At 38.8% G+C, this 26,678-nt stretch overlaps 1 protein-coding gene across 2 annotated transcripts in view; it reads right to left on the bottom strand.

Annotated features, from left to right (window-relative positions):
• The window catches only part of rims3.S (regulating synaptic membrane exocytosis 3 S homeolog), a 49,075-nt gene extending 23,286 nt beyond the window's left edge, over positions 1-25,789 (bottom strand). Inside the window, exons 1-2 of one of the 2 annotated variants that reach the window (XM_018249575.2) lie at positions 25,679-25,789; positions 10,319-10,551 (exon numbers count right to left, since the gene is read on the bottom strand). In XM_018249575.2, coding sequence (XP_018105064.1) covers positions 10,319-10,535 — 217 coding nt within the window. In that variant the 5' untranslated portion in view covers positions 10,536-10,551; positions 25,679-25,789. Of the gene's footprint in view, positions 1-10,318; positions 10,552-18,626; positions 20,060-25,678 lie in introns of those variants that run through there. The other variant, XM_041584027.1, reaches the window with a different exon arrangement.
• Between the last annotated feature and the right edge of the window lie 889 nt (positions 25,790-26,678).

A 26,678-nucleotide genomic window follows, 5' to 3' on the forward strand; every position in this document is an offset into this window, starting at 1 on the left:
ATCTGTTATCCTGAGTGGTTGGGAGCTGGGGTTTCCCGGATTTTCCATAATTTGGATCTTCATACCGTAAAGCTGGCCATAGATGCAAAGATCCGATCATACGAATCATCGTACGATCAGACTTTCCCATCTCCTAACCCGCCACTAACCATTCAGATCAAAGTCTTACCAGTCAGATTAGTTAAAGAACAGATCAGCAATGTTCTGTCCCTGACAGCAATCGTATGATATCTATGTCCAACCATAGTTAGTGACAGTCTCCCACTGAAAATCATACGATCGGCAATACACGCAGAGATATTATCGGCAGCCGACAGAAATTTTCTAACCTGTCCAATCGACCAAACGACCGATCTCCGCCGGACGAAAAATGTCGGAACTCTCCACACACGGTTCAAAAATCGTACGAATCCTCGATTCGTACGATCAGATCTTTGCGTCTATGGTCAGCTTAATTCTACTAGACTTCATTGTCGGACTGGCCCACCGGGATACCAGGAAAACTCCCTGTGGAGTATAGTATATAGAGAAAAGAGACTAGGAGAATAATGAGGTTGAGTGAGGAGAGGAGGTATAACAGTTTGGAAGGTGGGCCCCTGGCATCCCAGTCCGACACTGTAAAAAGCAATAAGCTGATTTTGTTTCCGGAATCGACTAATTATATCTTAGTTTTGATCAATTACAATGTACTGTTTTATTATTAAAGAGAAAAAGGAAATCATTTTTAAAAATTAGCCTTTCTGTAATTCTATTCTTTCAGATAACGGGTTTCTGGATAACAGATCTCATACTCTTGTTGTCAGTCTAATCTATATTTTTAGTGGAGCATATAAAAGAACTGCTCTTGTAGACATAAGTGAATCAATACTTTATGTCAGGTACCTAAATGATGAAAGGCAGATCATATCTACTATTTACAGCCATTTACAAGTGATGTCACAGCAAGCTAATATGGCAGCTGCTATCCTAAACAAACAGAGACAGTGTCTAGAGCTGTTTACTCAGGTATGGGGAAGCATTCTAAACAATAAAAATGGCATTCTATCTTGCACTGTTGTGGTTAATCTATTGGTTATAATCTGCCTTGGTAGTTTTCTGTCACGTTCGGCACCCTATCTCCAGAACCCAAGCTAAGCGCCTTTCACCTCGAGAGGAGCCCTCGGCTAATCAGATTCCGCCAGGTCTTATTTGAGAGAGGAGCCAAGCTAACGGTTCTAGATGAGCAAAGGGGCATGATCATCTCACCAGGATAATGGAAGGAAGAACACACCAGGAACAGGCTGGCCGGGCCAGCACAAGCAGAGAAACGTTAGACAGGCCAGAATCAGGATTGGAGAGCGTAGAATAGTCAGTGGACAGGCAAAGGTCGGATTGGAGAGGTCAGAGTAGTCACAAGCAGGCAGGATCAGGATTGGAGAGGATAAGAATAATAGTCAAAAAGGCAGGCAAGGGTCATAACCAGTAATAACAATTAGAATCAGGCACCTAGGAACTTTACATATAGAACCTAAGAACGGGCAGTGATTTTGAGTTTCAGGCCCCTTTAAATACTTTGAATTTCGCGCCATTGCGCAATGACATCATCACACCGGCACATAAACCTGGAAGTGCGTGGGCGCGTGCACCCTACTGGAATCGACGCATGCGGCGGGCGTCCCCGACGAAAGCACGTCGTTCGCCCCGCATGCCAACGAGTAGACCACTAGACCACCAGGGTAACTATTCGTTACATTTTCCTTCTCCTTTAAGGGCTCATTTACAAGTGCAATTGAGCATATGTGCAGTGTGCAAAATGCACTTTTAAGTGCAACTTGATGCAGCATTGTTCTCAGTGTGTCAGCCATAACAGGGATGGTACATTAAAAGAAACAGTTGAGCTTTCACTGTGACACAAATCAGAAACCGTAGGTGTTTGGGATGCCCCTCCTGATGCTTCCAAACTTGCATTTCCGAATGACATGCAAGTTAGGGGACGTGCCTCCCCAGCTCTCCCCACCTCAATCAAACAATGCCTAATGCAGGAAACACATGATGAGGATACCACAGGTCTTTGCACCCCTAAAAGTAGTGCAGAGGCCTGCAGTGGTACGGGTACATAACTTAGGGTCAAATTTACTAAAGGGCAAAGTGACTAATACTGGCGAAAATTTCCCATAGTGTGCAAAGTGCAAAAAAATGCCTGATTGTGGGCTTTTTTTCGCAATTTACACACTGCATGATGCATAGTAAATATTCCCTATAATCCCATAATCTAAATTTTAGATTATGGGATTATAGGGAAAATTTACTATGCATCATGCAGTGTGTAAATTGCCACATCTACAAAGTCAGTATATACGCGCATACCTCCATTTTTTTAAATCTTTTTTTCTCCAGAATTCCAGCATAATTGAAAGTATATGCTAAATTGCACCTAGTCTGCAATGCACCAATATAGATGCAAATTAATGTTTTGCTAAAATGTAAGAAAGTTGTGGGGGATTTATACTCCTATGTGTTTGAATTGCATCATTTCCAGCATTAATAATTGTATTGTTGTGCTAAGGAAACTTGGAATTACTGACAGATTCAGGCAGTGTCGGACTGGACCCAGACACGCTCCCCACCGAAAACTGATGTTGCCCCCCCCCCGGACCTTCCCAGACAGCATCCACAGCAGTTATGTATACGATATGCATGGGGGCGGCATCAGAGAGTTGCTAAAATCCGACAATGGGGAGGGCGGCCATGAGGCAGTATGGGGGCTTCTAAGGAGGCAGCCCCAGTGGGCCCCTGAACCCCAGTCCTATGCTGGATTCAGGCTAATAGAAATTTCAGGGCTCCCTTGCATCAGTGTGTGCACTTGAAAGAAATTTGTCAGAGCCCTCACCCTAAGCTTCAATGGAACATGTACGCAAGTTTAGCAATTTGCCCTTAATTTGTGAATGAGCCTTCCCAACTCCTATAGAAATTGAAGTGAGGATCACTGTCACACCACACAGTGGTTATTGTAAAGGCTTAAACAAGGTGTAAACACAAACAAGGGTAGTGTTATTATAACAGTTATAATAAATATGAGTAATAGCAGTTCCAATAAACAGAGCTTGCAAACTATATGTACCTCCCAGAAAACAGAAGAAATATGCCTCCATAAACAGAAAAAAAATTGCCAGGTTCAAGCGTTCCTGAGTTTTTTTTATGTTATTGGTTTATCCTTTTAAGCCCAATTTGAAAGCAATTGACATATATTATTTATAAGTGCTTACACAATGTGGGTGATTCTTAAAAAGTTATATATACACATCATTCTGTCACTATACTGGGACATGATTAAAAAAAAAAGAGTGAATCACATTACTGTAGAGTAATGAAAATGTATATGTGTGATGCCTAATATACCGCCTGACAGATGTCCCGTATTCTTATCCTAGAACGGTGAGGAAAGTAGGAGGCATTGAACTATTCAAATCCAGAATTTAACTCCCAACAAGACCATAAAACGTCTCCCCAATATCACTGCCTAGTTGCAAATGAGTTAAATAGGTTTCTGTAATTGTCCCTTAAATCCTTATTTAATTATTCCCAGTGCCCATCTATATCAAATAACAACAAGTGGGCATTTCAGTAGGATGAGGTATAAAGTATTATGGTATAGCCAAGGACTCATGTGATAGTCACCCCCAAAAACTGCTGTTGAAAACTGGTCTAGAACAGGTTCAGAGCCTTGCAACTGAAAGTCCTCTTCAAAAATATAAGAGAAGATATAGAAAGAGTAGCTTTGCAGTGATATTTCAGGGATTTTCATCACCTCTACAAAGGGCACAGCTGGCAAAGAACACAGCACATAAAAATAGCATGATTAGTAACTTGTCTGCAATGCTGAATATGGTATTAAAACTGTAAAGCTCAGGGGGCAACTGTGATTAACTTACAACTGAAGGAAGTAAGAAACTAGGGTTAATTTACACGAAAAGATGCTAATACGCTCCAGTGCATCTCACAAATACTAGACATTTGCTTTCTTCAGAACACTGCCACCTCTGAATTCACACTGGCATATGAAGCTTTTGTTGAATAACCATCAGTAGGCTAAATGATCATCTAAATGATGCGATACATTGCTCAGATCATTAGCTAGCTATCCAATATGTCTTTAGGAGGAATGTACATTGTCCAGCACTGAAACCAAGTCAGTCAGTAGCTCATCCAAGAAAGAATTACTTGTATGTCAAAGCTGTTGTGTGACATGGTGTGATGAGGGCATGTCAACAAGAAAATGAGTGCACTAAGTAATGGAATACACAGCAATGTTCCCAGTGGTCCTATTGCTTTACAGGTTCCTAATGTACATATTGAATATATTCCCTGCAAACCCCTGGTGCATATACTACTCTTGTGTACTGATGCACTCACTGCCTTGCATTAACAAGACATTCTTGATGCACCACTGACTGCGGCATGCATTTTAGATATAAATTAGGTTTTTTGAAAAAGCAAATGGTGTGAGAAGCTGTAAGCTCATATAGCTGTACAGACACAACACCTTTCACTATAAATGTAATCAACCACAAAAAAATAATAAATGTGGGGTGGGAAATGCAAAAAAAAAGGAGCTTGTGTGCATTTATTTTTAACATTACTTATATCAGCAAAACAGTCTTAAGGATCTGTGCCACATTCCTGTGCACTGTAGTCTGTATTTAAGTATTGAAAACCCCAATAAAGCACCACCCATGTACTCTGTAACTGTGTAGAAAGAACTGCAGCGCCTTCAGTAGTAAGAGGGGGGGGTAACAGACTCTGGGACAGGGTCTTGGCTTTGAGGGAGTAAGTGTAGTAAAGAGAGATGGGAATATTAGAGCAACACTAACAATTCATATGCAGCCAAGAGTTGTTGTAGTTGTTCCATTACGTCTAAAGGGACGCAGACTTGGCAGCAATAATGTATATAAATAATTTGGCCAGAGGAAAGCAGGCCCTGCAGCTGCAAGGGGGCCCAGGAGATACAAGGGGGTCCATTAGGCTCTTATCAATTAATTAATTTTAAAGAAATTTAAATATATATTGGTAAAATAAGTCAATCTCTTGACATTTTGGGGGGCCTAAAATTTATTTCCTGTGAGCCCCAGTAACATCTAGGTATGCCACTGAATTGGATCTTGCTGCCACCACAATACTATCCTCTATTTATCTGCAGGTTACTGGGAACATTGTGCTACATTCTATTACGGCCCCTCTGCACTCATTTCTGTGTCAGTGCAAAAACTCTGCTGTATCACTCTGCACATTCTATTACAAAGCTCTGCAGAGCACTGCACCTCTGCCTCAGGCATTTCAATTTTATTACAGTTTATTTAAGCAAAGCTAGAGGATCCCAGCAGGCTGGTTACCTGGAGGAGTGAGCTTATCCTCAGTCCCTGACAGTAATTACTGCCTGCTTCCCTATTCCCGTTGTGCTGCTGCCCGTGGTATAATTACAGTTTGTTAATAATCCAGAAGTGGAAATCTGCACTGAAGAACATATAGCAAGAGCTAGTCCAAAATCTTGTCTTGAAGCTTGTTCATTGTTTTCTTCTGTCTGGGATTACATTAAGCTTGATGGAGAGAATAGCTTGCGATATAAAACAGTACCTTTGGAAACACTTGGTCCTCTGGCTGGCAAGATCAAGGAGGAGTATCTGTTTTTATGATCCTATGTGAAGAACAGAGAAACACTTGGTCCTCTGGACTAGGCTGGCAAGCGGAAGCTTGATGAAAGCTGGGTTGCTGTGCTCCCATGAGGGAGGCACCTGATTTGCTTTTGAGTCAGGGGCAATGCACATGCACCTATGCCTAATAATGCTTCACTTCCTTTGCCCGGCCATTAGGCGGGCGGGAAGTTTTTTCTTTTTCCGGCTGCCAGCTGGAACCTTACTAAAGGCAATCAATGGCCTTGCACTGCACTCTCCAGCACCTTTTTTGTGTTTGATTTGAGCACCCTGGATGGGATCATAGTCCTTTGGCTGGACCCCAGGTCATGACACGCCCTGTGGGAAGCTTCGGCAGAACCCAGGGTAGACGGGACTCCCCCTAGCTTCGGCGAAGGGGAGTCCAAACTACCCAAACCCCTTTGGGGGGGCGGGGATGGTGGGCCCTCCCTAGCTTCGGCAAAGGGGGACCCATCCGTTCAAGCTGTTCGCGGGAGGTAGCTTGGGACACTTGGGCAACGGAGCCCATGCCTTCGTGTAGGACTTGGAATGATGATTTAATATCACCAGTTGCAACTGCTCAGTCCAAATGTAAGGTTTTACACATTCACATATAATTAATTAAATTATATATGTTACATGGTAAAACTGAATTCTAATATTTGTGTTATTATACAGTGTAAGTGCCATGATGCTGATTGTGAGGAAGTAAATGAGCCCATTACCTTTTCCCAAGCAGTATGGCAGGAAACAGCAAACCTTGCTGTTTTATCTGATGATCATAAAACATAGACTTGGTTTTCAGATCAGCCATGTGGTAGTTAACATTTCAAAGCAGCCCCTAGAAGCAATTTTAGCAGAACCACAGGATTTCTGTTTTTGGTTGTATTTTTGGTTGGAGCAGCTGCACACATGAGCAATGCAAGGCTGGTGCAGTGTAATGGTCTCCTCCACTGGATTCTAGAGATGTCACATTTTCTAGAAAGAAGTGCTGTCCTTCCTATATTTTTATATTACTTCCCAATCAGTTACATTGGAATCAAGCAACATTTTGCTTTGTATAGACAAAACATTTTTTTTTGTATTTTAATGTTCATTGATGTTTTCTATTTGTGTGGTTCCGTTAAATTTCTGATTGTAATTAACAGTTGACCCTCACTCTTTTTTTCCATTGGTATTTTGGTATTTAAATACTGGCATCACATGTAACTGGTTTAAGCGTATGACTAAGCGTCAGATGGACACAAAACGTGTAAAGCTTAATATGATTGTCTAAATAAAGATTTTTTTCTACTTTTTAACTGATATTTTTCGTCTGATCTGCATGTGACTCTTCGAGTGCCCTATGCCTTTTATTGTCTCTATACGAATTGGCCGCACCCCCTGAGCTGAGGGCCTGGGGCAGCAGCACCTGGATCTCTGCTTTACTTTGGTGAGTTATCTACACTATATCAGTGGGGGTCACTTATCAACACTGGCCCATGGGCAGTAACCCATGGGAACCAATCAAATTGCTGCATTCATTGTTCTACTTGCAGCTGGCTTTAAAAAGCTAATCACCCATTGGTTGCTATAGGTAACTGCCCATGGGCAAATTTGCCCTGTGTTGATAAATGAGCCCCATTTGTGCTTATATTTGCCTTTTGGAATATCAAGCATCATTTTACCAGGCCAGGCTGCTTAAATACCTACCTGGTGGCAACCCTAGTGGAAAACCCAGTTGATGAATCAAGCTTCACTATCTAGCTGTCTGAGACTGTCATTGTCAGATACCTTGTGTGTTGCTCCTTTAAGCATTTGTTGTTGAAACATTTAAATAGCACACTTTTAAGGCGTGTGCCTCACCTTCCCTCACAGGTACCAAGTGCACTCATTTATATACAGTTTACAACCTAAAAAGCTATTAATTTTTGCTTCCAATATATGTTGCTACATTTTGCACCTGACTGGGGAAGGCAAAATTACTAAGGAATTCAGGAACAGAATTTTGAACTCTGGGTAGATGTCATCAGTTTTTTTGCACTGTGTACTTTGCATATCGCTTGTCTGTCCCTGCAGTGGTTACTTATATATATACCTACTTATCTGCTCCTTTTTTGTATAATTACTTTCCAGTATTTAATTTAGTTATTTACAAGTGTGCAAAGCCTCCTCAGACCCTATGGCCAATGCTGACCATTTTTGCATTTTGCATTTTCGCAATATCTGCACATTCAGGGTAGGAAAAGTTATTATATTATTATAATTTGTTTGTATTTATAAAGCACTGAATGACCTTCAGTAACATATAGCATATAATACATTGCCACATAGTGTTATACATTTGAGAAAGGCATGGTATCTGGAGCTATTGGTTTCTTAGCAAGGATTGTTCAAAATAGGAAGTAAACAAATTTTTGTTTCATATAAGGTTATGTATCTCAATATCTCCTATCACCCTCCTGACAATTATGGGGTTCACACAACATGGCTTTTATTCTGTAAACATCACATGGACCACACAATATGTGCCAACAATAATGCACACAGAATATGAATGCAACAGGTGCTTTTAGCTCACATGTGTTGATAGGTATGGCTATGATAACAATGTACCCATGATGTGTTTTATGTTGGAATTAAAACTTTTGTTTTGGATAGCACTGAGTATAATGAAGAGGTAGCTAGAGTACCGAGGGGATATACTTGCTATACAACACACAACTGAAGTGGTCCTATAGTGTTCACAGTATTTAACCACAATGATCAGTTGTCTCACCATCACCATCTTGATGAACGACCATCTTGTATTAAGGAATTCCTTATTCTAAGGAAAATTAACCTTCCTATTAGGCATTCTACTAAGCAGTCACAACTGCTGTATGCAACATATCTCATTATGGATTTTGGCAGTATCCAAAATGTGTTTATTTACAAATTTTGTTGTACCTATTGGAGCCTGCACTGTACATCAACTACAGCTGGTGGTTATAAAGGAACGGGAAGAACACTTTCCTTTGTCAATCTAATGACAGCTTTGTACAATTTTGAAGGACAACTGGGTAGTTAACACAGCATGATCTGAGTGTTGGTTGATAGGATAATCGCATGACATGGGGAAAAACTTGTGAGGTGGCACTAGAAAAATACAAGCTATTTAGAAGCAAGCAGACAAGAGCATAGTCAGAATAGGTCCATTTATGCTTACTGGGAATATACAGGAAAAAACAATAAATGACCCCTGTATTTTTTGTATTAATTACATGCAACCCTTTATGAAACCAACAAAGATGATATACAGCTTGTAAACTCCTGACACAAACTTGCTGGGGTTTTGCATCAAAGGTGCTCTTTTACTTTGGATATTAATGTCTAATTAATTTCTAATTCATCGGAACCCTCGAATTTAAATCCTACGATCATCATTCGATCGAACGATAAAATCCTTCGAATCGAACGTTTTGAACGATTTTAAGCGATCGCTTGAAGGATTTTTCTTCGATCAAGATCAAGACCTCGGTAGGTTTAAACTGCCGAAGTATGTAGTCCAAGTTTTTTTTAAAGAGACAGTACTTCGACTATCGAATGGTCGAATAGTCGAATGATTTTTACTTCGAAACGTTTAAATCGAAGTCGAAGGTCGTAGTAGCCTTTTCGATGGTCGAAGTACCCAAAAAAATATTTCGAAATTTGAAGTTTTTTTCATTCGAATCCTTCACTCGAGCTTAGTAAATGTGCCCCCTAAAGTCCTAAATAATAAGACTTCAGGTGCAATTCTTTTTTATCAGGTCAGATTTAAAGAGAAAAATGAAAGCCACTACATTGACTTTTCAGATGTCTGAAAAGGCTTAAAATTATTTTTAAAAACCTGGCGGAGCACAGAGTTTAAAAACACACAATTGTTAAAACAGTTTCTGCTTTTGAACCAGATTCTTTACAGATCTTCTTCAATAGCAATTATTGTCTGTACCTTTTACTCATAATCGCTGTTTATACACCCCTTTTCAACACAGGCTCAATGAACAGAGCTATTTGCCTATTGTTATTTCTTGCACTTAAAAAGGAAAGGAAACCCATTTCACTTTAGCATTGCCTGTTATTTCCTGTTTTGCTGAGCAGAGTAGAAGCTGATAAAACAAATCATCAATCCAAAGACTGTTCACCTGTTTCATGAACTGCTTTTTATCTCAGAGAATGAAGTCTAGGGAAGAGAGGGGTTTGTTTATTTAGAGCACATAATCACCCTTTTTATAGAGTGTAATCAATGAAAAACATTTTTTCTATTAAAGCTTTATAATGGCAAAAAAAAGCATAGGCAAAATACATTTGCAACACTGTGCTATTTATTGTGCTCATTTTTAGCAACCGTTTTTTTGTAAGGTGGCAGAGGACCTGTATTGCTGGAAAGCTAAGAGCCCCCAAGAAATGTCATGTGTTTCTAAGAACTGAATGAGGTTTGCATGCACTATGTTTGTGACAAGATTTAAATACTGGTTCTGGATGATTTCCCTTTCCCTTCTGTCATACTGAATTAGCAGTTATTATTGTTTAAGTATTTTGACTCCGCTCTAACATTATTAATGTAATATTCCCATTGATGTTTCATTTAGGTAGACTGCAAGTTATAACAATCTTCTCCAACAATAGGTACAGAAAAGAGTGATAACACTCACCAGGTTGGTTCAGCTGCAGGGTGCTTTTGCTCCATTGTGACAGTCCAACAATTGCCACCATCTTGGCTCCCAGGCTGGACCTTCTCTTCTTGGTAGTGGTAACACCGGCAGCATCCGGATTTGCCGAGTTGCCCTTCTCCGGGTTGTACATCTCTCCACTGATACTGGAACTCCTGATGACATTCCTGACTGAAGAACTGGTCTCCCCGTTGAACATTGTAGGGATAAGTGATCTAACCAGGAGGAGGGAGGACAAAGAGAATATACAATCTTATATATAAATGTAGAATATAACTATTATTTTAAAAAAACAAAGTTTTAATTAATTCTACCATAATAAAAAAGTTTAAAAAAAACAAGAGAAATGCTAAACATTTAAGTTTCGGTTACTACAAAGCAGCAGATAGGGGTTAATTTTGTTCAATTACATTATTCTTATTAACTGCTTATTATAAGGAAGAGTGAGAGTGTTGTAAGGGTTCAAAAGATCATGTACAGTAACAGTATTGATAACAAGAACAGATAAGCTGAACTTTAATAACAAGTTTATTGAATGCCAAGTGTGTATCTTAGCTAATTAATTTTTTTTTTCATTTTGTGCTCCCAGATTTGAGCAAATGCTAAAGGTGATGCTTGGGGTGCAGGGAGGAAACATGCTAAGCACTTTACAATATGCCCAGAATTAAAGCCATCACCCACAGGTTAAATCACTGAGCAAATGCTAAAGGAGATGCTTGGGGTGCAGGGTAAATACATGCTAAGCACATTACAATATGCCCAGAATTAAAGCCAACACCCGCATGTTAAATCACTGACACAATAACCATTTTTTTTTACATAAAGGATAATTTTGATGAAAAAAATGGAAATCTATAATGCTACCTAATTTGTATAACTGAATGTCATGGTATATCATGACATTATTTGGGCATGTAGCTATCAGAACGGGGCAAAACATGGCATTTTCAATTATAGAAACAACTCCCTACATTTTTTTACTAAATCCAGCCAGTTTCAGACTGTAGTACCTGAGGCCCATTGGAGAACCTAACCTCAAGGGCTCATGCCACAAGTGACGATACCTCCCTTCAAACCTCTAGCCACCAGCAGACAGTCTGGTTTTACCAATTTGTTTTTATGCTGCCAGTCTATTTTCTATATCTGCTTCCCACTGGTACTGTATGTGCCTATATTTTCAGTTTTCCACCTTCTGCTACTCCAAAGTACCATTCTCTTAAACTTTCTGGTGCAAACATTGGGCCAGATTCAATTCAGTGAGAAAAAGTCACCTTGTGTGAAAAGTCATGGATGAGATTCAATTCAAGGAGAAAAAACTTTCCTAGTAATTCAGTTCAATTTTTTTCTCATAGGCTTTAATAGCGTTTTCAAATGATAAGATTTTCTGAATTGAAATTACATCTCAATTAAATCTCGTCCATGACTTTTCACGTGATACACAATTTTCTCACTGAACTGAATCTTCATTGAATCTTATTTGGTTAATTTATGATCGTGCCTGTTTATACACTTTTAGAATGAAAACTTTTCCCATATACGTAAAATAAAACTGTTGCTGCTAGGAAATATATTCATGCAATAAAAGAAAATATATCTCTGGCCACCATCTGCAAATACAGTGTTTGTTACAGGAACCTTTTGATCACTCTCTGAACTTTGCAAATATCTTATGTTTCAGAGTTTATCTTCATGAACATTTTTAAACTGCACATTTCAGCTTAGGTCATTTCGCCATGTTTAGTTTTTGTATAAGTAAATTGTTTCTAATTTTTGATTCTAGGCCAGGGGTTATCAACCTTTTTTACCTGTGCGCCATATTCAAATGTAAAAAGAGCAAGAGAGCAACACATGCATTAAAAATGTGTCTGGGATGCCAAATGTGTGCTGTGACTGGCTATTGGTAGCCCCTATGTGGACTGTCTGTCTACAGGAGGCTCTGTTTGGCAGTATGGGATGCCACTCGGAGCGATTCATTTGATTAAAAGCCCTTCACTTAGTTTCGCAACAGCAGCAACTGGCACACTGAGCATGTGCGTGTCACTGACACATAAAATATAGCTTTAAAAGATCAGGAGATAGAGAGCTGATGTAGGTAACTTTGAAAGCATTAATGATCATTCTGTTGCATGGCTGTTAATTGTTTAGGCTGGTACAGTATGTTTAGTAAATAAAATACAGCGTTTGTAATTAATTTGTTACTTTACAGTTTACTTCTACTAAAATGTTTATGTCCCAGTAAATTCAACAGGTATTTAACAGTGGTATGGTATATATCAGACCAAAAGGCAATTATAAGATTATAAGTATTTCTTTTATAATAATTTTAATAATAATACTATTAAATGACTGACTCATACAGTGCAAAGTGTTGACTCAGGGATACCAGATATTTGACAAAACATTTTTATTTAGTGCACATTCAATCCTATCACAAAGGGAGTTGTTAACTTCTCACCTTTCCTAATACCTCAGCTGTATGATTACCAAGTTCTACACTCAGGACAGAGGAGGCGGTTCTCAGCCTGTGGAGATCCATTGCTGCTCTGCTGCCACCCAAATACATTGCCTTGGCCTGGGTGCAGCAGATGCTGCGGATTTTGACGTGAAATGCAAAATCTCTCTGTGTAGGAGTTATTACATTTTCTATAAAGATGACAGTCTAGATCTTATTGGATCCAAAAACCCTTGGAAGGCCACATAAAGTGACAAACTTTCTATAAAAGACTCACTAGATCACACAACCTAACTCTGCACTACTCTGTACTCAAAAAATATACACACTGCAATATAAGAAACATAATTATGAGCTTGATATAAAAAAAACTTCTACAATGTCCACGGCTTCCTATTGCCTTTTAACATATTATAAAAGGATCCTTGAAGCAATTCTGAATTCAACCTCTTTTCCACCTGAGCGAGTTAGATACGTCATTAGCAGATGTATGTGTCACTGAAATTTTGTGAACATGATGCATTTCAACACCACGTTCCACACTATTCCCGTAGAGCAGTGATCCCCAACCAGTAGTTCGTGAGTAACATGTTGCTCTCCAACCCCTTGTATGTTGCTCCCACTGGCCTCAAAGCATGAGCTTATTTTTGAATTCCAGGCTTGGAGACAAGTTTTGGTTACATAAAAACCAGATGTACTGCCAAACAGAGCCTCAAAGTACTGTAGGTTGACAATCCACATAGGGGCTACTAAATGGCCAATTACAGCCCTTATTTGGCACCCCGATAACATTTTTCATGCTTGTGTTGCTCTCCAACTCCTTTTTCTTCTGAATGTTGCTCACGGGTTTAAAAGGTTGGGGATCCCTGCCGTAGAGCCTCCTCTACCCATATCCCACATTGCTAATCCCTATCACTCTGCATGTACTGAAACTGTGTGGGAGGCACAGATCAACAAAGGGCATCCTCTGTGCTCATCTATATTGACTGCCTGTCCTCCAAGTCCAAGGTAAGCATCACTGCACCCAGGCTTGTATGCAGTAGAATATTTTGTCCCAAACACTAAACTATTTGTGACAGGCCTCAGACAACACCACTCTGTGAAATGGGTTCTTCCTGTGAAATGCTACAGATATAAACAACACCAAATAAAGCAAATAAACTGCAGGCAACAGGTATACGTTTAAATATTTACTGCTCATGTTTCTTCAAGAAAATGAGACAACAAGCAGCTGCATATTAGATACAATCCAAAGATGTATTTTTTCCAGGGTTTAAATAGAATAGCAAAAAAGGCTCCATCAATATATTAACTACACCCAACAATAACCCCCAATACCACCATTTTCCTAATCTACTTAATCTTTTTGTATCTCTGCTCCCCAGCATGTAGGCCAGTCCAGATGTCCAGATAAGGAATATCACATTATTTCTGCCCACAGAATCTCTTAGAACCCAAGGCCCAAAAGCAGCAAGAACTGTATCTTGCATCCCCTGTAGCCCTATACATTGCATAAGGCTGTATTGAACTTCAGCATCTCTGACATGAGAAATAATCCAGCAGTTGAAAAAACGCAAAAAAACAAGATCAACAAGCTCTATTTATTGCAGGCACTTTATATAGACCATGTTGTTTAGATAATAAAGACATTAGAAGTCACTGAGGAGTTTCACAGTTATAAAAGGCACAAGGCTGCAGGTTGCATGCAGTGGATTGAAAAGGAAGCTGCCTGTAACGGAACAATAGGGTCCATATAATTTGCTTTCATTTTCTAGCTGTTCAATACAAATATTGTCATAGGTTATTCTGCATGTGGATCCTTATCTATCTGCACGTTTGTTTTATTTATTGATAAGTGAAAGCTGCCATAATGGTTTCTCTGAAAACTGTGAAACCTCATCTGCCACAAAAAATAATTCAAGCAAAATAAATTATTTAGTGCCTGGTTTAGTCCGACCCATCTCACTTCTTGCATGTCACATACTGTTTCTGAAATGCTATAAATAAATATATATACCTTGCAAAAAAAATTAAAACATTGGATAAGGAAAAAAAGATACGTGACATAATATAATTTGTAGTCTATCTGAGCCACAGTGGGCGCTCAGTCACTTATTAAAGACACAGCACATTGCTTTGGCACACACAGTGGTGGCTGACTGGATGCTTCATTATATATCCTACAGCAACAAACACTGCAGTGTTACAGCTGAACAGAATGATTATAAGCCACTTCCAACTAGAGCTAGCCATTAGGGAGCCTTGAGTCTCAGGAGGAAACACTAAAGAAAGGATTGTGTTTAGAGAAGACTGTTGCTGCATGTGACAGTCTGGCATCTGATGTCCTCTCTATAAACAGAATCATATGATGCATGCTCTGCTGCAGTTTACATATCAGTATTCAGCACACAGCGCTCTCATGCCTTCTGAACTCACCTGCCCACAGAGGAGGGGATTTGGAGAGGTATAAGCATGGCACAGTACAGACTGCTCAAGTACTTAAGCAGTTAAGTATGTATTTATTCCCTCATCAGACAATTGTAACCAATAGGGTATATCTGCAGCAGTTCTAGGTGAACACAATTTAGGGTGTTTATGACGGAAGACAACGCAACACATGACAAATTGCTGGAAAAGATTAAATCCAATGAATTATATACATTCTGACAATACCCTAGGAGATATGGAACTAGACCATTGCAGACAACTGCCAACGAAAATAATTTGCATTGCCGGCCTGCAGTATATGTGTTAGTGTGTGGAGACTTATTGTGTCGTTTTTGATTAACCTGTTACAAGGTCCATGTCTGACCACCAAATCCTGTGCTAAATTGCTATATATATACTATTCATGGAATTGCATTCAATGTGAACCATTAGAAACCAACAAAATAAACAGGAAAGCTAACTGTTCCTGGTTGAACCCATCAGTTTCATTACAGTGCACACATTAGGGCATACAACTGAAGGGGCCCCTCTACTTCTTTCTCCTGGAAGAAAATGTTAGGCCCTAAATAACAGGAAATTACATGCTTCTATATGGCCTTGGAGGGCAGCATGAGTTTAATGACAGCAGTAACACAGTTTGTTTTTTGACATTGTGCAGCTGGTAATCTAAGTATCTTATTTATGCGTGCGTGAAAACGTCTTCAATCGTTTGATAGAACTGCCATTTAGGCCACAAAGGGGGTGGAGGGAGACTATGCAAATGATACACAGCTTCAGGGTGAAAGTCCATTTCAAATAGCAGAACTAATAATCTGCATGCTGGAGATATAACACAATACAATCACAGCAGCACAATGCACCGAACGCACACTATTGGTCTGGGCTACTCATATGATCATCAGATCCAACAGTCATTGGAGATGTAGCATGCCTAATCTTCCCAGCAACTGTTTTAAGTCACAGAACCCTACATCTGCCTTGCAGTCAGCAGAGCTGAAGAATATCAACTTTTGCTTCAATTAATGGCACTTCTAGTACATCATTGGGACGTCCTATCCTATTATAGGCAGTATTATCACAAGTGCCACACTTTCTGTTTCATGCATCTAACACCAGTCACTGATTTCACCAAAAAAAGTCAGATGTAGTTGCCCATATAGGTACATTTTTATTGTTTGGATATTAAGAATATAATGTGAACTATTGGACAAGAGAGGCCCACAAATAAATGTTATTAGTCCAACAATGTGTCCTTTAGGGATTAGGTGAATGAATAATACAGGGAGGAGTATCTTTCATCTTTCCAGCATTGTGCAGGAGATCAATTTAATTGAACAAGTCTATGTTCTATCGACAGAAAACAGCTCTGAGACCAATTACAGGAGCATCAAGCAAAGCCAGATGGAATACAGAGAAAAAAGGCTAAGACAGGGACCATTTGTTTATTAGTCATTTACCCTACCTCTTAAGTGGCCCCTTGTAAACTGCAGATAGCAGATCATCTCTATTTTATAAAGCCTTTCCAGGTGGTTTGCCTTTTTATTAGTAGCTTCAAAGATAATGTTCAAACTGTATCCCCCTCACCAAAAAAAATCTCACATCTTTCAACACCTTCATAATACCTATTAATTTTGCTTTATTTATTTGCCCTCTCCTTAGAGGGCATCAGGGCAAATAATAACATGCTTGTTTTATCATGACATAGTTCAGCCATATCCTGCATAAAGTACAGGGATTTGGTGTAGCCTTAGAATTCTTAGAAAACCAGGTGAATATCAGCTGCAGAAGTGAATAATCACTAAGCAAATGTATCTTTTGGAAGATGCCACAAAATATTGTTCAGGGGGATAAAGGAATTATGCTGAAAAACAAATAAATTAGACCATGGACTACGGGTTTGGGAGCATTTTCTGCACTTCAAACTGCACAGTTGGCTGGGTGTCAAGATTGATTCTAAACTTTAAGAAGAAGAAACAATCAAGTCTTTGGCTTTCAAGGAACTCATTTTCACAGACAAATTCTTTAAAAGAACTAAACACTGGTTGGCTCACCTGTGACCTGTTCTCTAACATGGATACCACTAATAATGCCTATGAATAACAGCTGCAATTGTCTGTCTCATAGCATACTCGGCATTTGAAGTCTGTAACAATGTAATTAATGTAAAACAGAATTAATATATGCACTTGAACAATGTATTCCCCTGTAGTATTTAAATGAGAACTGTGGTCCTGTACATTGGCCTCCATGAGGTATCTCTAAGGGAAAGTTATAGTAGTAAGCAATGCCCTTCAATTTATGAAGTACAGGTATGGGACCTGTTATCCAGAATGCTCGGGACCTAAGGTTTTCCAGATAACAGATCTTTCTGTAATTTGGGTCTTCAAGCCTTAAGTCTACTAGAAATTCATTTAAACATTAAATAAACCCAATAGGCTGGTTTTCCTTCCAATAAGGATTAATTATATCTTAGTTGGGATCAAGTACAAGCTACTGTTTTATTATTACAGAGAAAAAGGAAATCATTTTTAAAAATTTGGATTATTTGGATTATTTGGATAAAATGGAGTCTATGGGAGCTTTCTGGATATCGGGTTTTCGGATAAGGGATCCTATACCTGTACTCAAGTGAACAGGTTGCAGAGATTCTGAAAAATTCCTGCTAGAGACATTTGATCTGAGAGCCTATACTCACAACAGCAGTTTAGTACTGCTTAGTGCATATTTCCCCACATCCTCTCATTCACCATAAAGATGTAATCTCTCTTGCCACACTAGGGAAAGTCCTTAGGGGTTTCAAGGAAAAAAACGGATTGTTTTGCAGGGATAGTGCAAATTAATTGAAAGAAAAATTATGCAAACAGTTGTTTTTGTTGTGTAGAAGGTACAAGGTTGAAAAGCAAATGGACTAAATACAATTATAGGGGGCATTTTAGTTCTGAAAACAAATATAAACTGATAAAGATAATGTTAATGTGCATAGATAAATGACAGATAGATAGATAGATAGATAGATAGATAGATAGATAGATAGATAGATAGATAGATAGATAGATAGATAGATAGATAGATAGATATAATAGTAAAGTGCACTACTTCAGAATATTTAACCCCTAAATATTTTATTACATAGTGTCAATAAAACAATATTTTCCCATGTGATAGATTACACATGCACGAATACTAAAATCATTCTATACACAGCCCAAACGACATGTGCAGATATTACGGATGCAGCAATACATGTAGAGCCATGGATATACACAGGTACAGAGAAGTGGAATCCAAGATACAGAGAGAGATACAGATGAATAAACTGACACAAGTATACAGAACAGATACAATGAGATGAAAGATGCATCCATGGCATAGCAAAGCCACCCTCCTTACCAGCTGGTGTGCAGAATCCTGGTGCCAGGGAGGCGTGGAGAAGAACTGACTGAAGAAAAAGGCAAAGAGATCCCCCAACTTTGCCTCTCTCCCTCCCTCTCCCCTTTCCCCAGCGACCAGAAGCAGGGCTGCTGTGAGCATGGAAGGAGGGGTGCAGCATGGAGCAGGGCCGGCCACTGGCACCACAGCAGAGACTGAAACAGTGAGACAGAGAGTAAAAAGGATGTAGAGACGGAAGATGAAGATGAAGATGCTTTCAATCTTGAAGGGCTTCTGCCGAGAGACAGAGAGAGGTTGCAAGATTGGTTGCTAAAGCGTCTCCATGGCAACCACACTGACCCACTTCTGCAGTAGCCAAAAGCTTGCATGGAGATGCCTTCTTAACCCTTATCTGCCGGCAAAGAGTACTGAACATTGCCTTACACTGTAGTGCCCAGTCTGCTGAACAGAAAATCATTTTATTTCTATTTTTATACTGGTAGCAGGATACACTATGGATATTTTTACCTGAAAGGGCTCTTTGAGGACTGGACTCTTGAGATAAAGAGGTGTTTAATGCCCAATAAGTGGCACACTTGGCCTTCCTGAAATGCAGGGTGATAGTTACAGATGTAAGGCTGCCCATCAACAGATATGCAAATACATGGCAGGAAATGACTAGGATTTAAGCATTCCACTGGAATGCATGTATGGAAATAGGCACATTAACAAGTTTCAGCTTTGGCGTTATTTCTGATCTAGATAAAAAAGATTACTGACTCATTTCCTATCTTTGACTTCATAATAGAATTGCACTTTCTCTCGTTATTCTGTAAGTTGGAGTTGGTGACAAACTACCCATGTGGTTACAATTTAAGATGTAACATATTTCATGTATCAGTGGCATACAAATGAACTCCCAGTACCCTTCATAGGAAGTTGAAGGGCTAAAACAAGAACCAACAGACTGTGAATAAAAAGTATAATTTAATGCGGTGGCGTAACTACAGGTTGCCAAACCCCCAGAGAGAGGGGCCAGGCATGAATCTTTATGCCTACCTGTTCACTCCTGGAACTTCCAGCCTGGCCACTTGAGAGGGGGATTTCTCTACTGGTATTGAGCAAGCAGACCCTGTGGTCCAGGCCCCCTTCCCCTTAATTAACATTCTTAGATGTGTAACAGTTACACATTTGTGCTGAACCCTTAGCCACAGAACCCTGCTGCAGTTGCCATGCAAGTATACATCCTGCCAGCAAAACTAAATTGCAATTGGAGTTGCTATGGTTACCCACCAAAAGAATAGACTGTTATTGGCTCACATTTTCATATGGGAAGTGAGGTTTTATCTGCTAAATGTGTTAATTCACTTGAAAAGGCCCTATGAAATGGTGTTTTATACATATATTTATAACAGAACTTGCAATGTAATAGATATTTCAAAGCATATGTAAAAATAAACTTGAACTTGTACTACAGGCAAAATACTTCATGCTATGCTGTTTTCTGCTGAGGTAACCCTCTATGCTACAGAGGAAGGCTACAGGTTTCAGGATTCTTTCTATTGAATTCTTCCTAATCTTGTGTATATTCCAAATACTGCCAGTTAAAGTCAGCTGCTCTATTGCTAGAGACCTCCCAGCAAAGGTTGCCTCTATACTGTATAAACTAATCTTGCACTGAATCCTTCCCAGTTTATAGGGAAGTTTAGTTGTCTTGTATCCTGAGCACAGAGACCATTACAAAATGGTGGTTCAAGGCAAGAGTTGTAAAAGGGCAATATTTACTTAAATATATATAACAGTTTGGTAAGATTCTTTAACATGCCACTTAATTTGATATGATCTGTTGCTTAGGTAATATTTTTGGGGGTATAGTTTTCCTTTAATTAAACCCTAATTAAGTATATCAATAAAATACAAAGTACAGTTACATTTTTTATTATTGTAGAGAAAAATAAAATCGTTTTTAAAAATTTGAATGGCAGATATAGGATCCATTATCTGGAGACCCATTATCCGTCAAGCTCCAAATTAAAGAAAGGCTGTCTCCTATAGACTCCATTTTATCCAAATAATCCAAAAATGTACTTGTGTGCAGTTTTCAAACAAGTATTGTAAAAATTACTAATTTACCATAGACATTCATATAGAGCGATCAAAAGTAATTTGGGGGCCCAGAGGGCACATTTGGAACATGGAAGGAATACATAAGGCACATTGATACAGGACTTTTATATGTGCCATAGGCGTTATGTGGTGTAAGAGCTAACAAGGTAAGCGGAGAAGGTTGTAGGGCAGTTGGCACCAACACAAAGCTAAAGAGAGGATTACAGAGTCTGAGTGGACAGGGTCAGTGACAAATTACTTGTGTGATTGTTCCAGGGAAATACTATAAACTGGATTCCAGATGGCCTAAACTACTATTAGTAACCAAAGAGTATCCCAATGCGACTGAAATAAGAATAGGTAGAGGCATTTTGGCATGGAACCATACATTTTGCCAAGAGGATAAAAGTGAGAAGAGGGATAAAATAAGGGGAATGTCCCGAGGAGTATGATGTACTATAGGCTCTGTTAGTTGCAATGACATATTTTATTGTTCTAGAAAAATATATTTATACATTAAAAATGAGCGCAGAATTGGATGGATAGCTAAATTTACAATACACAATAATAGATGGGAAGGGCGAAAAAGGATCGATAAGAATGATTAATGGAGTCTTACATCTAAGAGATTTGATATTGGATTTTTCAATAATGAGAATTTAAGCTACTTAAGATAGTTTATCTTTGTAGCATGTAGTGAATGTATCTTTGAAACAGAATTAGATTATGGATTTGAATAATACAGCCCTATGTCACTGGGGGGAGGTGTCAGGGTTAAAGTATGGTCACAGATGAAGCAAGGAACATCTCCTGAATCGGGCAAGGATGCTGGATATTAATAGATTTTTACTCTTTATTCTTAACACACCTGTTACTTAATGATTCATCAGCTGAGAGTCAGGCAGTGGCAAAGCATAATCGTAACAACGCCTGCAAAATGAGTAGAGAACATCATTTGCTGCCTTGATCTGTAATAGATCCTGTTCTTCCCATTACAACCCCCCCCCAATAGATACAGAGACACTAGAGAGTAGTGGTGCTGAATTAATATTGCACATCAAGGTATTCAGTCTACTGACTTGGCACCACAGCAACAGCCATTGTCACATTTATAGTAGGACCTATTACCTTTGTGGTCTAATCAAATAAAGGCTAAAGAAATGGAATGTGGTCTCCTTGTTAACTGTTTCAGGAAAGATTGGAATACTTTAATACAGGGCTTCAACAAACATGCTTAATTAATCCTCAATTATTATTTTTTTTAAAATTACTGCTAATATAACTGTTTTTATCACACATATATATATATATATTTTTTTTTTTTTTTTTTTTTTTTAAATCAGTGGTTGACTGCGGTGCTGGGGACCCACTAGAAAACTTACTTCCACAGGTCTACTTCTTCTTTCTTATTTTCACTTACCTACACTGCTCTCCAAGCATATTTGCAGACTATCATTTATCCCTCTCTACATGTCTCCTCTTTGTTCACCCCAGGAAACAGATACAGTTATGGTATCAGCATACAAGGCTGGGTTTGGTAAAAGGACATACTGACATCTGGTACCCTGGTGGGCCAGTCTATAATCTATAATTTTGTGGTTGGCGTTTTAGTTTTGGGAACTGCAGTAGCTTCTCACTGATGGTACAGAGGTTACTGCAGTAAGTTCAAAGTGTGAGGTCTGTCATACTGCACATGCTGACACATAACCTGCAATTTGTCTTGTCAATATTACTTTTATGGCTACTGTGTTTTATTGTTAAACTGGTAGTGCAGTGAGGGTAACGGATACATTTTGCTATCACTGTTGTCACTGTGAGGGGCTATTCTTCCTCATTTCATAAGCAAGAGATAAATCAAAGCCACTCCAAAATGATGTGTGACTACTTTTCTGCACAATTCTAAATGTATGCTAATGTCTAGGAAACTGTGGTTTGACACAAAACAGGTGACAAATGGCTTAAATAAAAAGACCATTTAGACCATTTTACTCTTTCTTTTGATCTTGTTTAAATAAACATTAGGAGGAATGCATGTCTTTTGGAGTGTAGTAAATAAGATATATATTGCTAGTACAATTAAACTGTATTGCGACAGTTTAACCTTATACTGAATGTTTACCCTAACTGCACAGGACCCTTGAATACACTTTTTATTTTGGTGGATGACAAAATGATTATAAGGTACAAAGAATATTGAAAATTAGACTTCCTTGGTGCTTCTGCCTTCGTATTGTAATTTGTAATACACTGCTTATTTTAATCTACCTTGAGTTTTAGTTGTGTCTGTTTGAAATGTGTGGGAAGGAATCCGGAATATATTGTTATAGGAAGTCTCTAGGGTTTCATGTCCCGGCATCATGTTTTAAGTAGAATGTTCTCTAATGTACTGTATGTGTAGCTATCTAATATTCAAAAGGTTACTACCAGATATAATGTAATTTTTGTTACCTATCTACAATATATATATATATATATATATATATATATATATATATATATATATATATATATATATATATATATATATATATATATATATATATATATATATATACTGTATATATATCTTGGTAGAATAGATCAACTTACCAAAGTTGTGGGGCCCTAAATTGAATTAGCTATAGGGTCCAGTAACAACTAGTTATGCCACTAATTGCTTCTTTAGTTCCTAAAGGCCCATATGCTAAATACATAAGGCACACTTTAGGCCAATTTGAAAGGAGCTTTAGCTCTAAATACCATGAACTACAAAAAGGTTTATATGTGATCACTTTTCCTTGTATCTGAAAAAGATAGATGGTTGTTTTGTAGGATAACTAGATTTGTGATTATTGGAATCCCTGATGAGAGAAGGATATGGTGTTCAAGCAGGATCAGCAACATATGCTCAAGCCTAAACAGACAGCTTGAAGAAGCAGATGGTATGATGGGATCCGGTATCCTGCATCCACCAGACACCAGTCTGCCCGGGCATGGATCCAGAAATCCACACTGCCATGGTTCTCAAAAGATTTATTCTTTTACTGTCCTGAGAAGTCAGGCTTTGCAATGCCACTCAAAAACTCCAGTTTATTTCTTAGATTTAGGATTTTTATTCATAATAACAGACATAAAAGCTCAATCAGTGCAGTCAGGGCAATTGTCACTAACAGGCAGTGGGATCAATGTATAGAAAAAAGACAGCAAAGATACATCTAGGGTTTTTATTTTATTGTTTTTATTTTATTGTTTTAATGTTTTGTTTTAACAGCAATTATTTTCTTTATTTCAGAGTGGTGTGTTATATGTAAACGTGGTCCTGTCTACACCTTCCATAGCATTTTGACTTCAGCAGGATTCAGGCTGATAAATAATTTACTTCGTTATTGATTCAGAGCTGCACATTTTGGTGTTACAGCCCAGCTGCCTATATCAAACCAGATGATCCCAACTGGATTCAGCATTTTGTCTGCAACACAGTGGCAGCCAGACCCTATACTCTAAGGAGGATGCAAACGTTTTGTACCTACAGCGCAGTAAAGAAGAAACAGCACAGAGAGGACACTGATGAGTCCAAAGACAAAGAGCAAAAACATCTCAGAGGAGCTTTGAAAGCGTTTGGCTACCCAGACTGGGCCTTTGTCAAAACAGCAGCAACCAAGCCCAACAGGAACACCAATAGAAATAACCGCCTGGAGACTCATAGTTGGCGAAAGATAGTCATCCCATATGTAGCTGGAGTGTCTGAGAAACTCAGGAGGATTTTCAACAAACACCACGTCCCTGTGTTTTTCAAACCTAGCAACACACTGAGACAAAAACTGGTACACCCAAAGGATCCAACACCAAAAGAAAAACAAAGCAATGTGGTATACTGAGTCCAGTGTAGTGAGGAGTGCACAGATCTATACATTGGGGAGACAAAACAACTGCTCTCCAAGCAAATGGCTCAGCATAGGAGGGAGAACTCTACAGGGCAAGACTCTGTTGTCTTTCTAGACCTAGAAGACAAGGGACACTCCTTTAAAGATAACAATATCCAAATCTTGGATAAAGAAGACCGCTGGTGTGAAAGAGGCGTGAAAGAGGCGATTCATGTCAAGGTGGAGAAACCATCCCCGAACAAGTTTATCCAGGGACCAGCCCCATTTTAGAGTCAGGAAGGAATTTTTTCCCCTGAGGCAAATTGGATAGGTTTCAGATGGGTTATTTTTTGCCTTTGTCTGGATAAACTAGCAGTTAGGTAGTTTAAAATAGAGTTCAAAGGTTGAACTTGATGGACGTGTGAGTTTTTTCAACTTCCTATGTTATTATGTAGATACATGTTGCCTCTTTGGTTCAACAGTCAGATAAAATGATACATGTGCCTTATAATATGACCTCCCTAGATCCCCCCTCCTCTCAGATAAAATGATCATTCACCACCCTTCCTGAGAGTTAAAATACATTGGAATTTATTGTTTATTTCTTTGAATATCCAGCTTGCGAGATCAGGCCTGCTAAGGTCACTGTAAACAGAATATCAGACTGTTTTGGTCTGTTCAAATATCTGGTGAAGGCAGCTGAATTGTTGCTAGCTGGAAGGGTGTTACGGAACCCTTGAACAATCAAGCAAGCATTTCATGATATTAGTTGACATCTAGCTATTGTGTGTGTGCAGTATCCCAGACTCTAGATTATAGTTTACAGTGGGGTATTTGCCTACATACATTCCTTTCACAGATTACCAACCATGTGTACAAAGTTAATTTCCAGTTCTATAAATTGACAAATCCCTTTGGATCATGCCAGTGTTGCACAAACACTGCTATATCATTGTAAATTATGGTTGTTTTGTTCTACAATAAGGAAATAAAGAGCCCTGACTAGATGGTTACCATGTATACACATGTCCAAACTACAAGAGAGAAACCATAAATAGCCAAATTGGCCTGTGTGAGATTACGCTATGATCCACTTCTTAAATAAAAGATAAAAGATCGACTTACCTTGACTGCCCTGGAGGGAAACTTTATAGCTGGTTATTTTCAGCACACCTTGTTGTTGGCATGATGAAGGAGGTTCTTTTCATCTGTCTCTGCTAAAAGAGCCATTGATTTATGAAGATTTCTTCTTAAAAATGCACATTCCATAATAATTCCACTACCTTGCACATAATGTTTATAAGTAATAAACTCACAAAACCTTGTGTATCTAGATTAGTTATCATGTACCTAACATTTTTATAAAGCACCTACTGTGATTTATCTTTGATCCTTTGTAATGGGGGAAATGTTGGTGCTATGTAGAAGTTAGCAAACAAATAATCTAAATCTCTGGTCAAATCATATCTAGATTTACTACCATTTTGCATCCTACTCTTATTGAATCTTACCTGAATTATGCAATTAATGCAAAGCTAGACGCAAAAGGGGCATCTGCCTAACCCTAGTCTGGAAACATGTCCTCTCAGTTACTGCCTATGTTGTGCTCCCCTGTAGTCAAAGCATGCACACCTGTTAGTGCACGTGTTTATTCGTGGTTATTTGCGCATGTGCACGCTCATTGGGAGGGTGGGGCTTTGTGGTCAGCTGCGTAGTCTATGAGCCCTGGCTAGCGTGGTCCGGCACTGCCACAAAGTGAAGTAAATTTTGCATGATCTGCATACAATTGGTTCCATTAAATCCGATCAGCATCACCATAAATAAGATCCTGTATATTTCTGATATCAAACATCCTGATCATAATGTTCCTGCATCAAATGGTGCAACAAGTAGGAGTATCTGGTGATATTTCTTTAAGAAATACATATCTATTTTTATGATGATGTAAAAACTTTATCCTCAGTGGGTTCTGAATGTAACATGAAGCATAGCAGAATATAATACTCCCCAGATCTGTTAGCCCACAACTAATACTTTGCTGTTTGGAATATACCCGATAATTAAATCATTTTGAATGTATTGAAAGTCTGTGTGAGAGTCAATGTGCAGATGGGTGTCATTTTGT

This window comes from Xenopus laevis, chromosome 2S (genome assembly GCF_017654675.1).
Source record: "Xenopus laevis strain J_2021 chromosome 2S, Xenopus_laevis_v10.1, whole genome shotgun sequence".
Lineage (NCBI taxonomy): Eukaryota > Metazoa > Chordata > Amphibia > Anura > Pipidae > Xenopus > Xenopus laevis.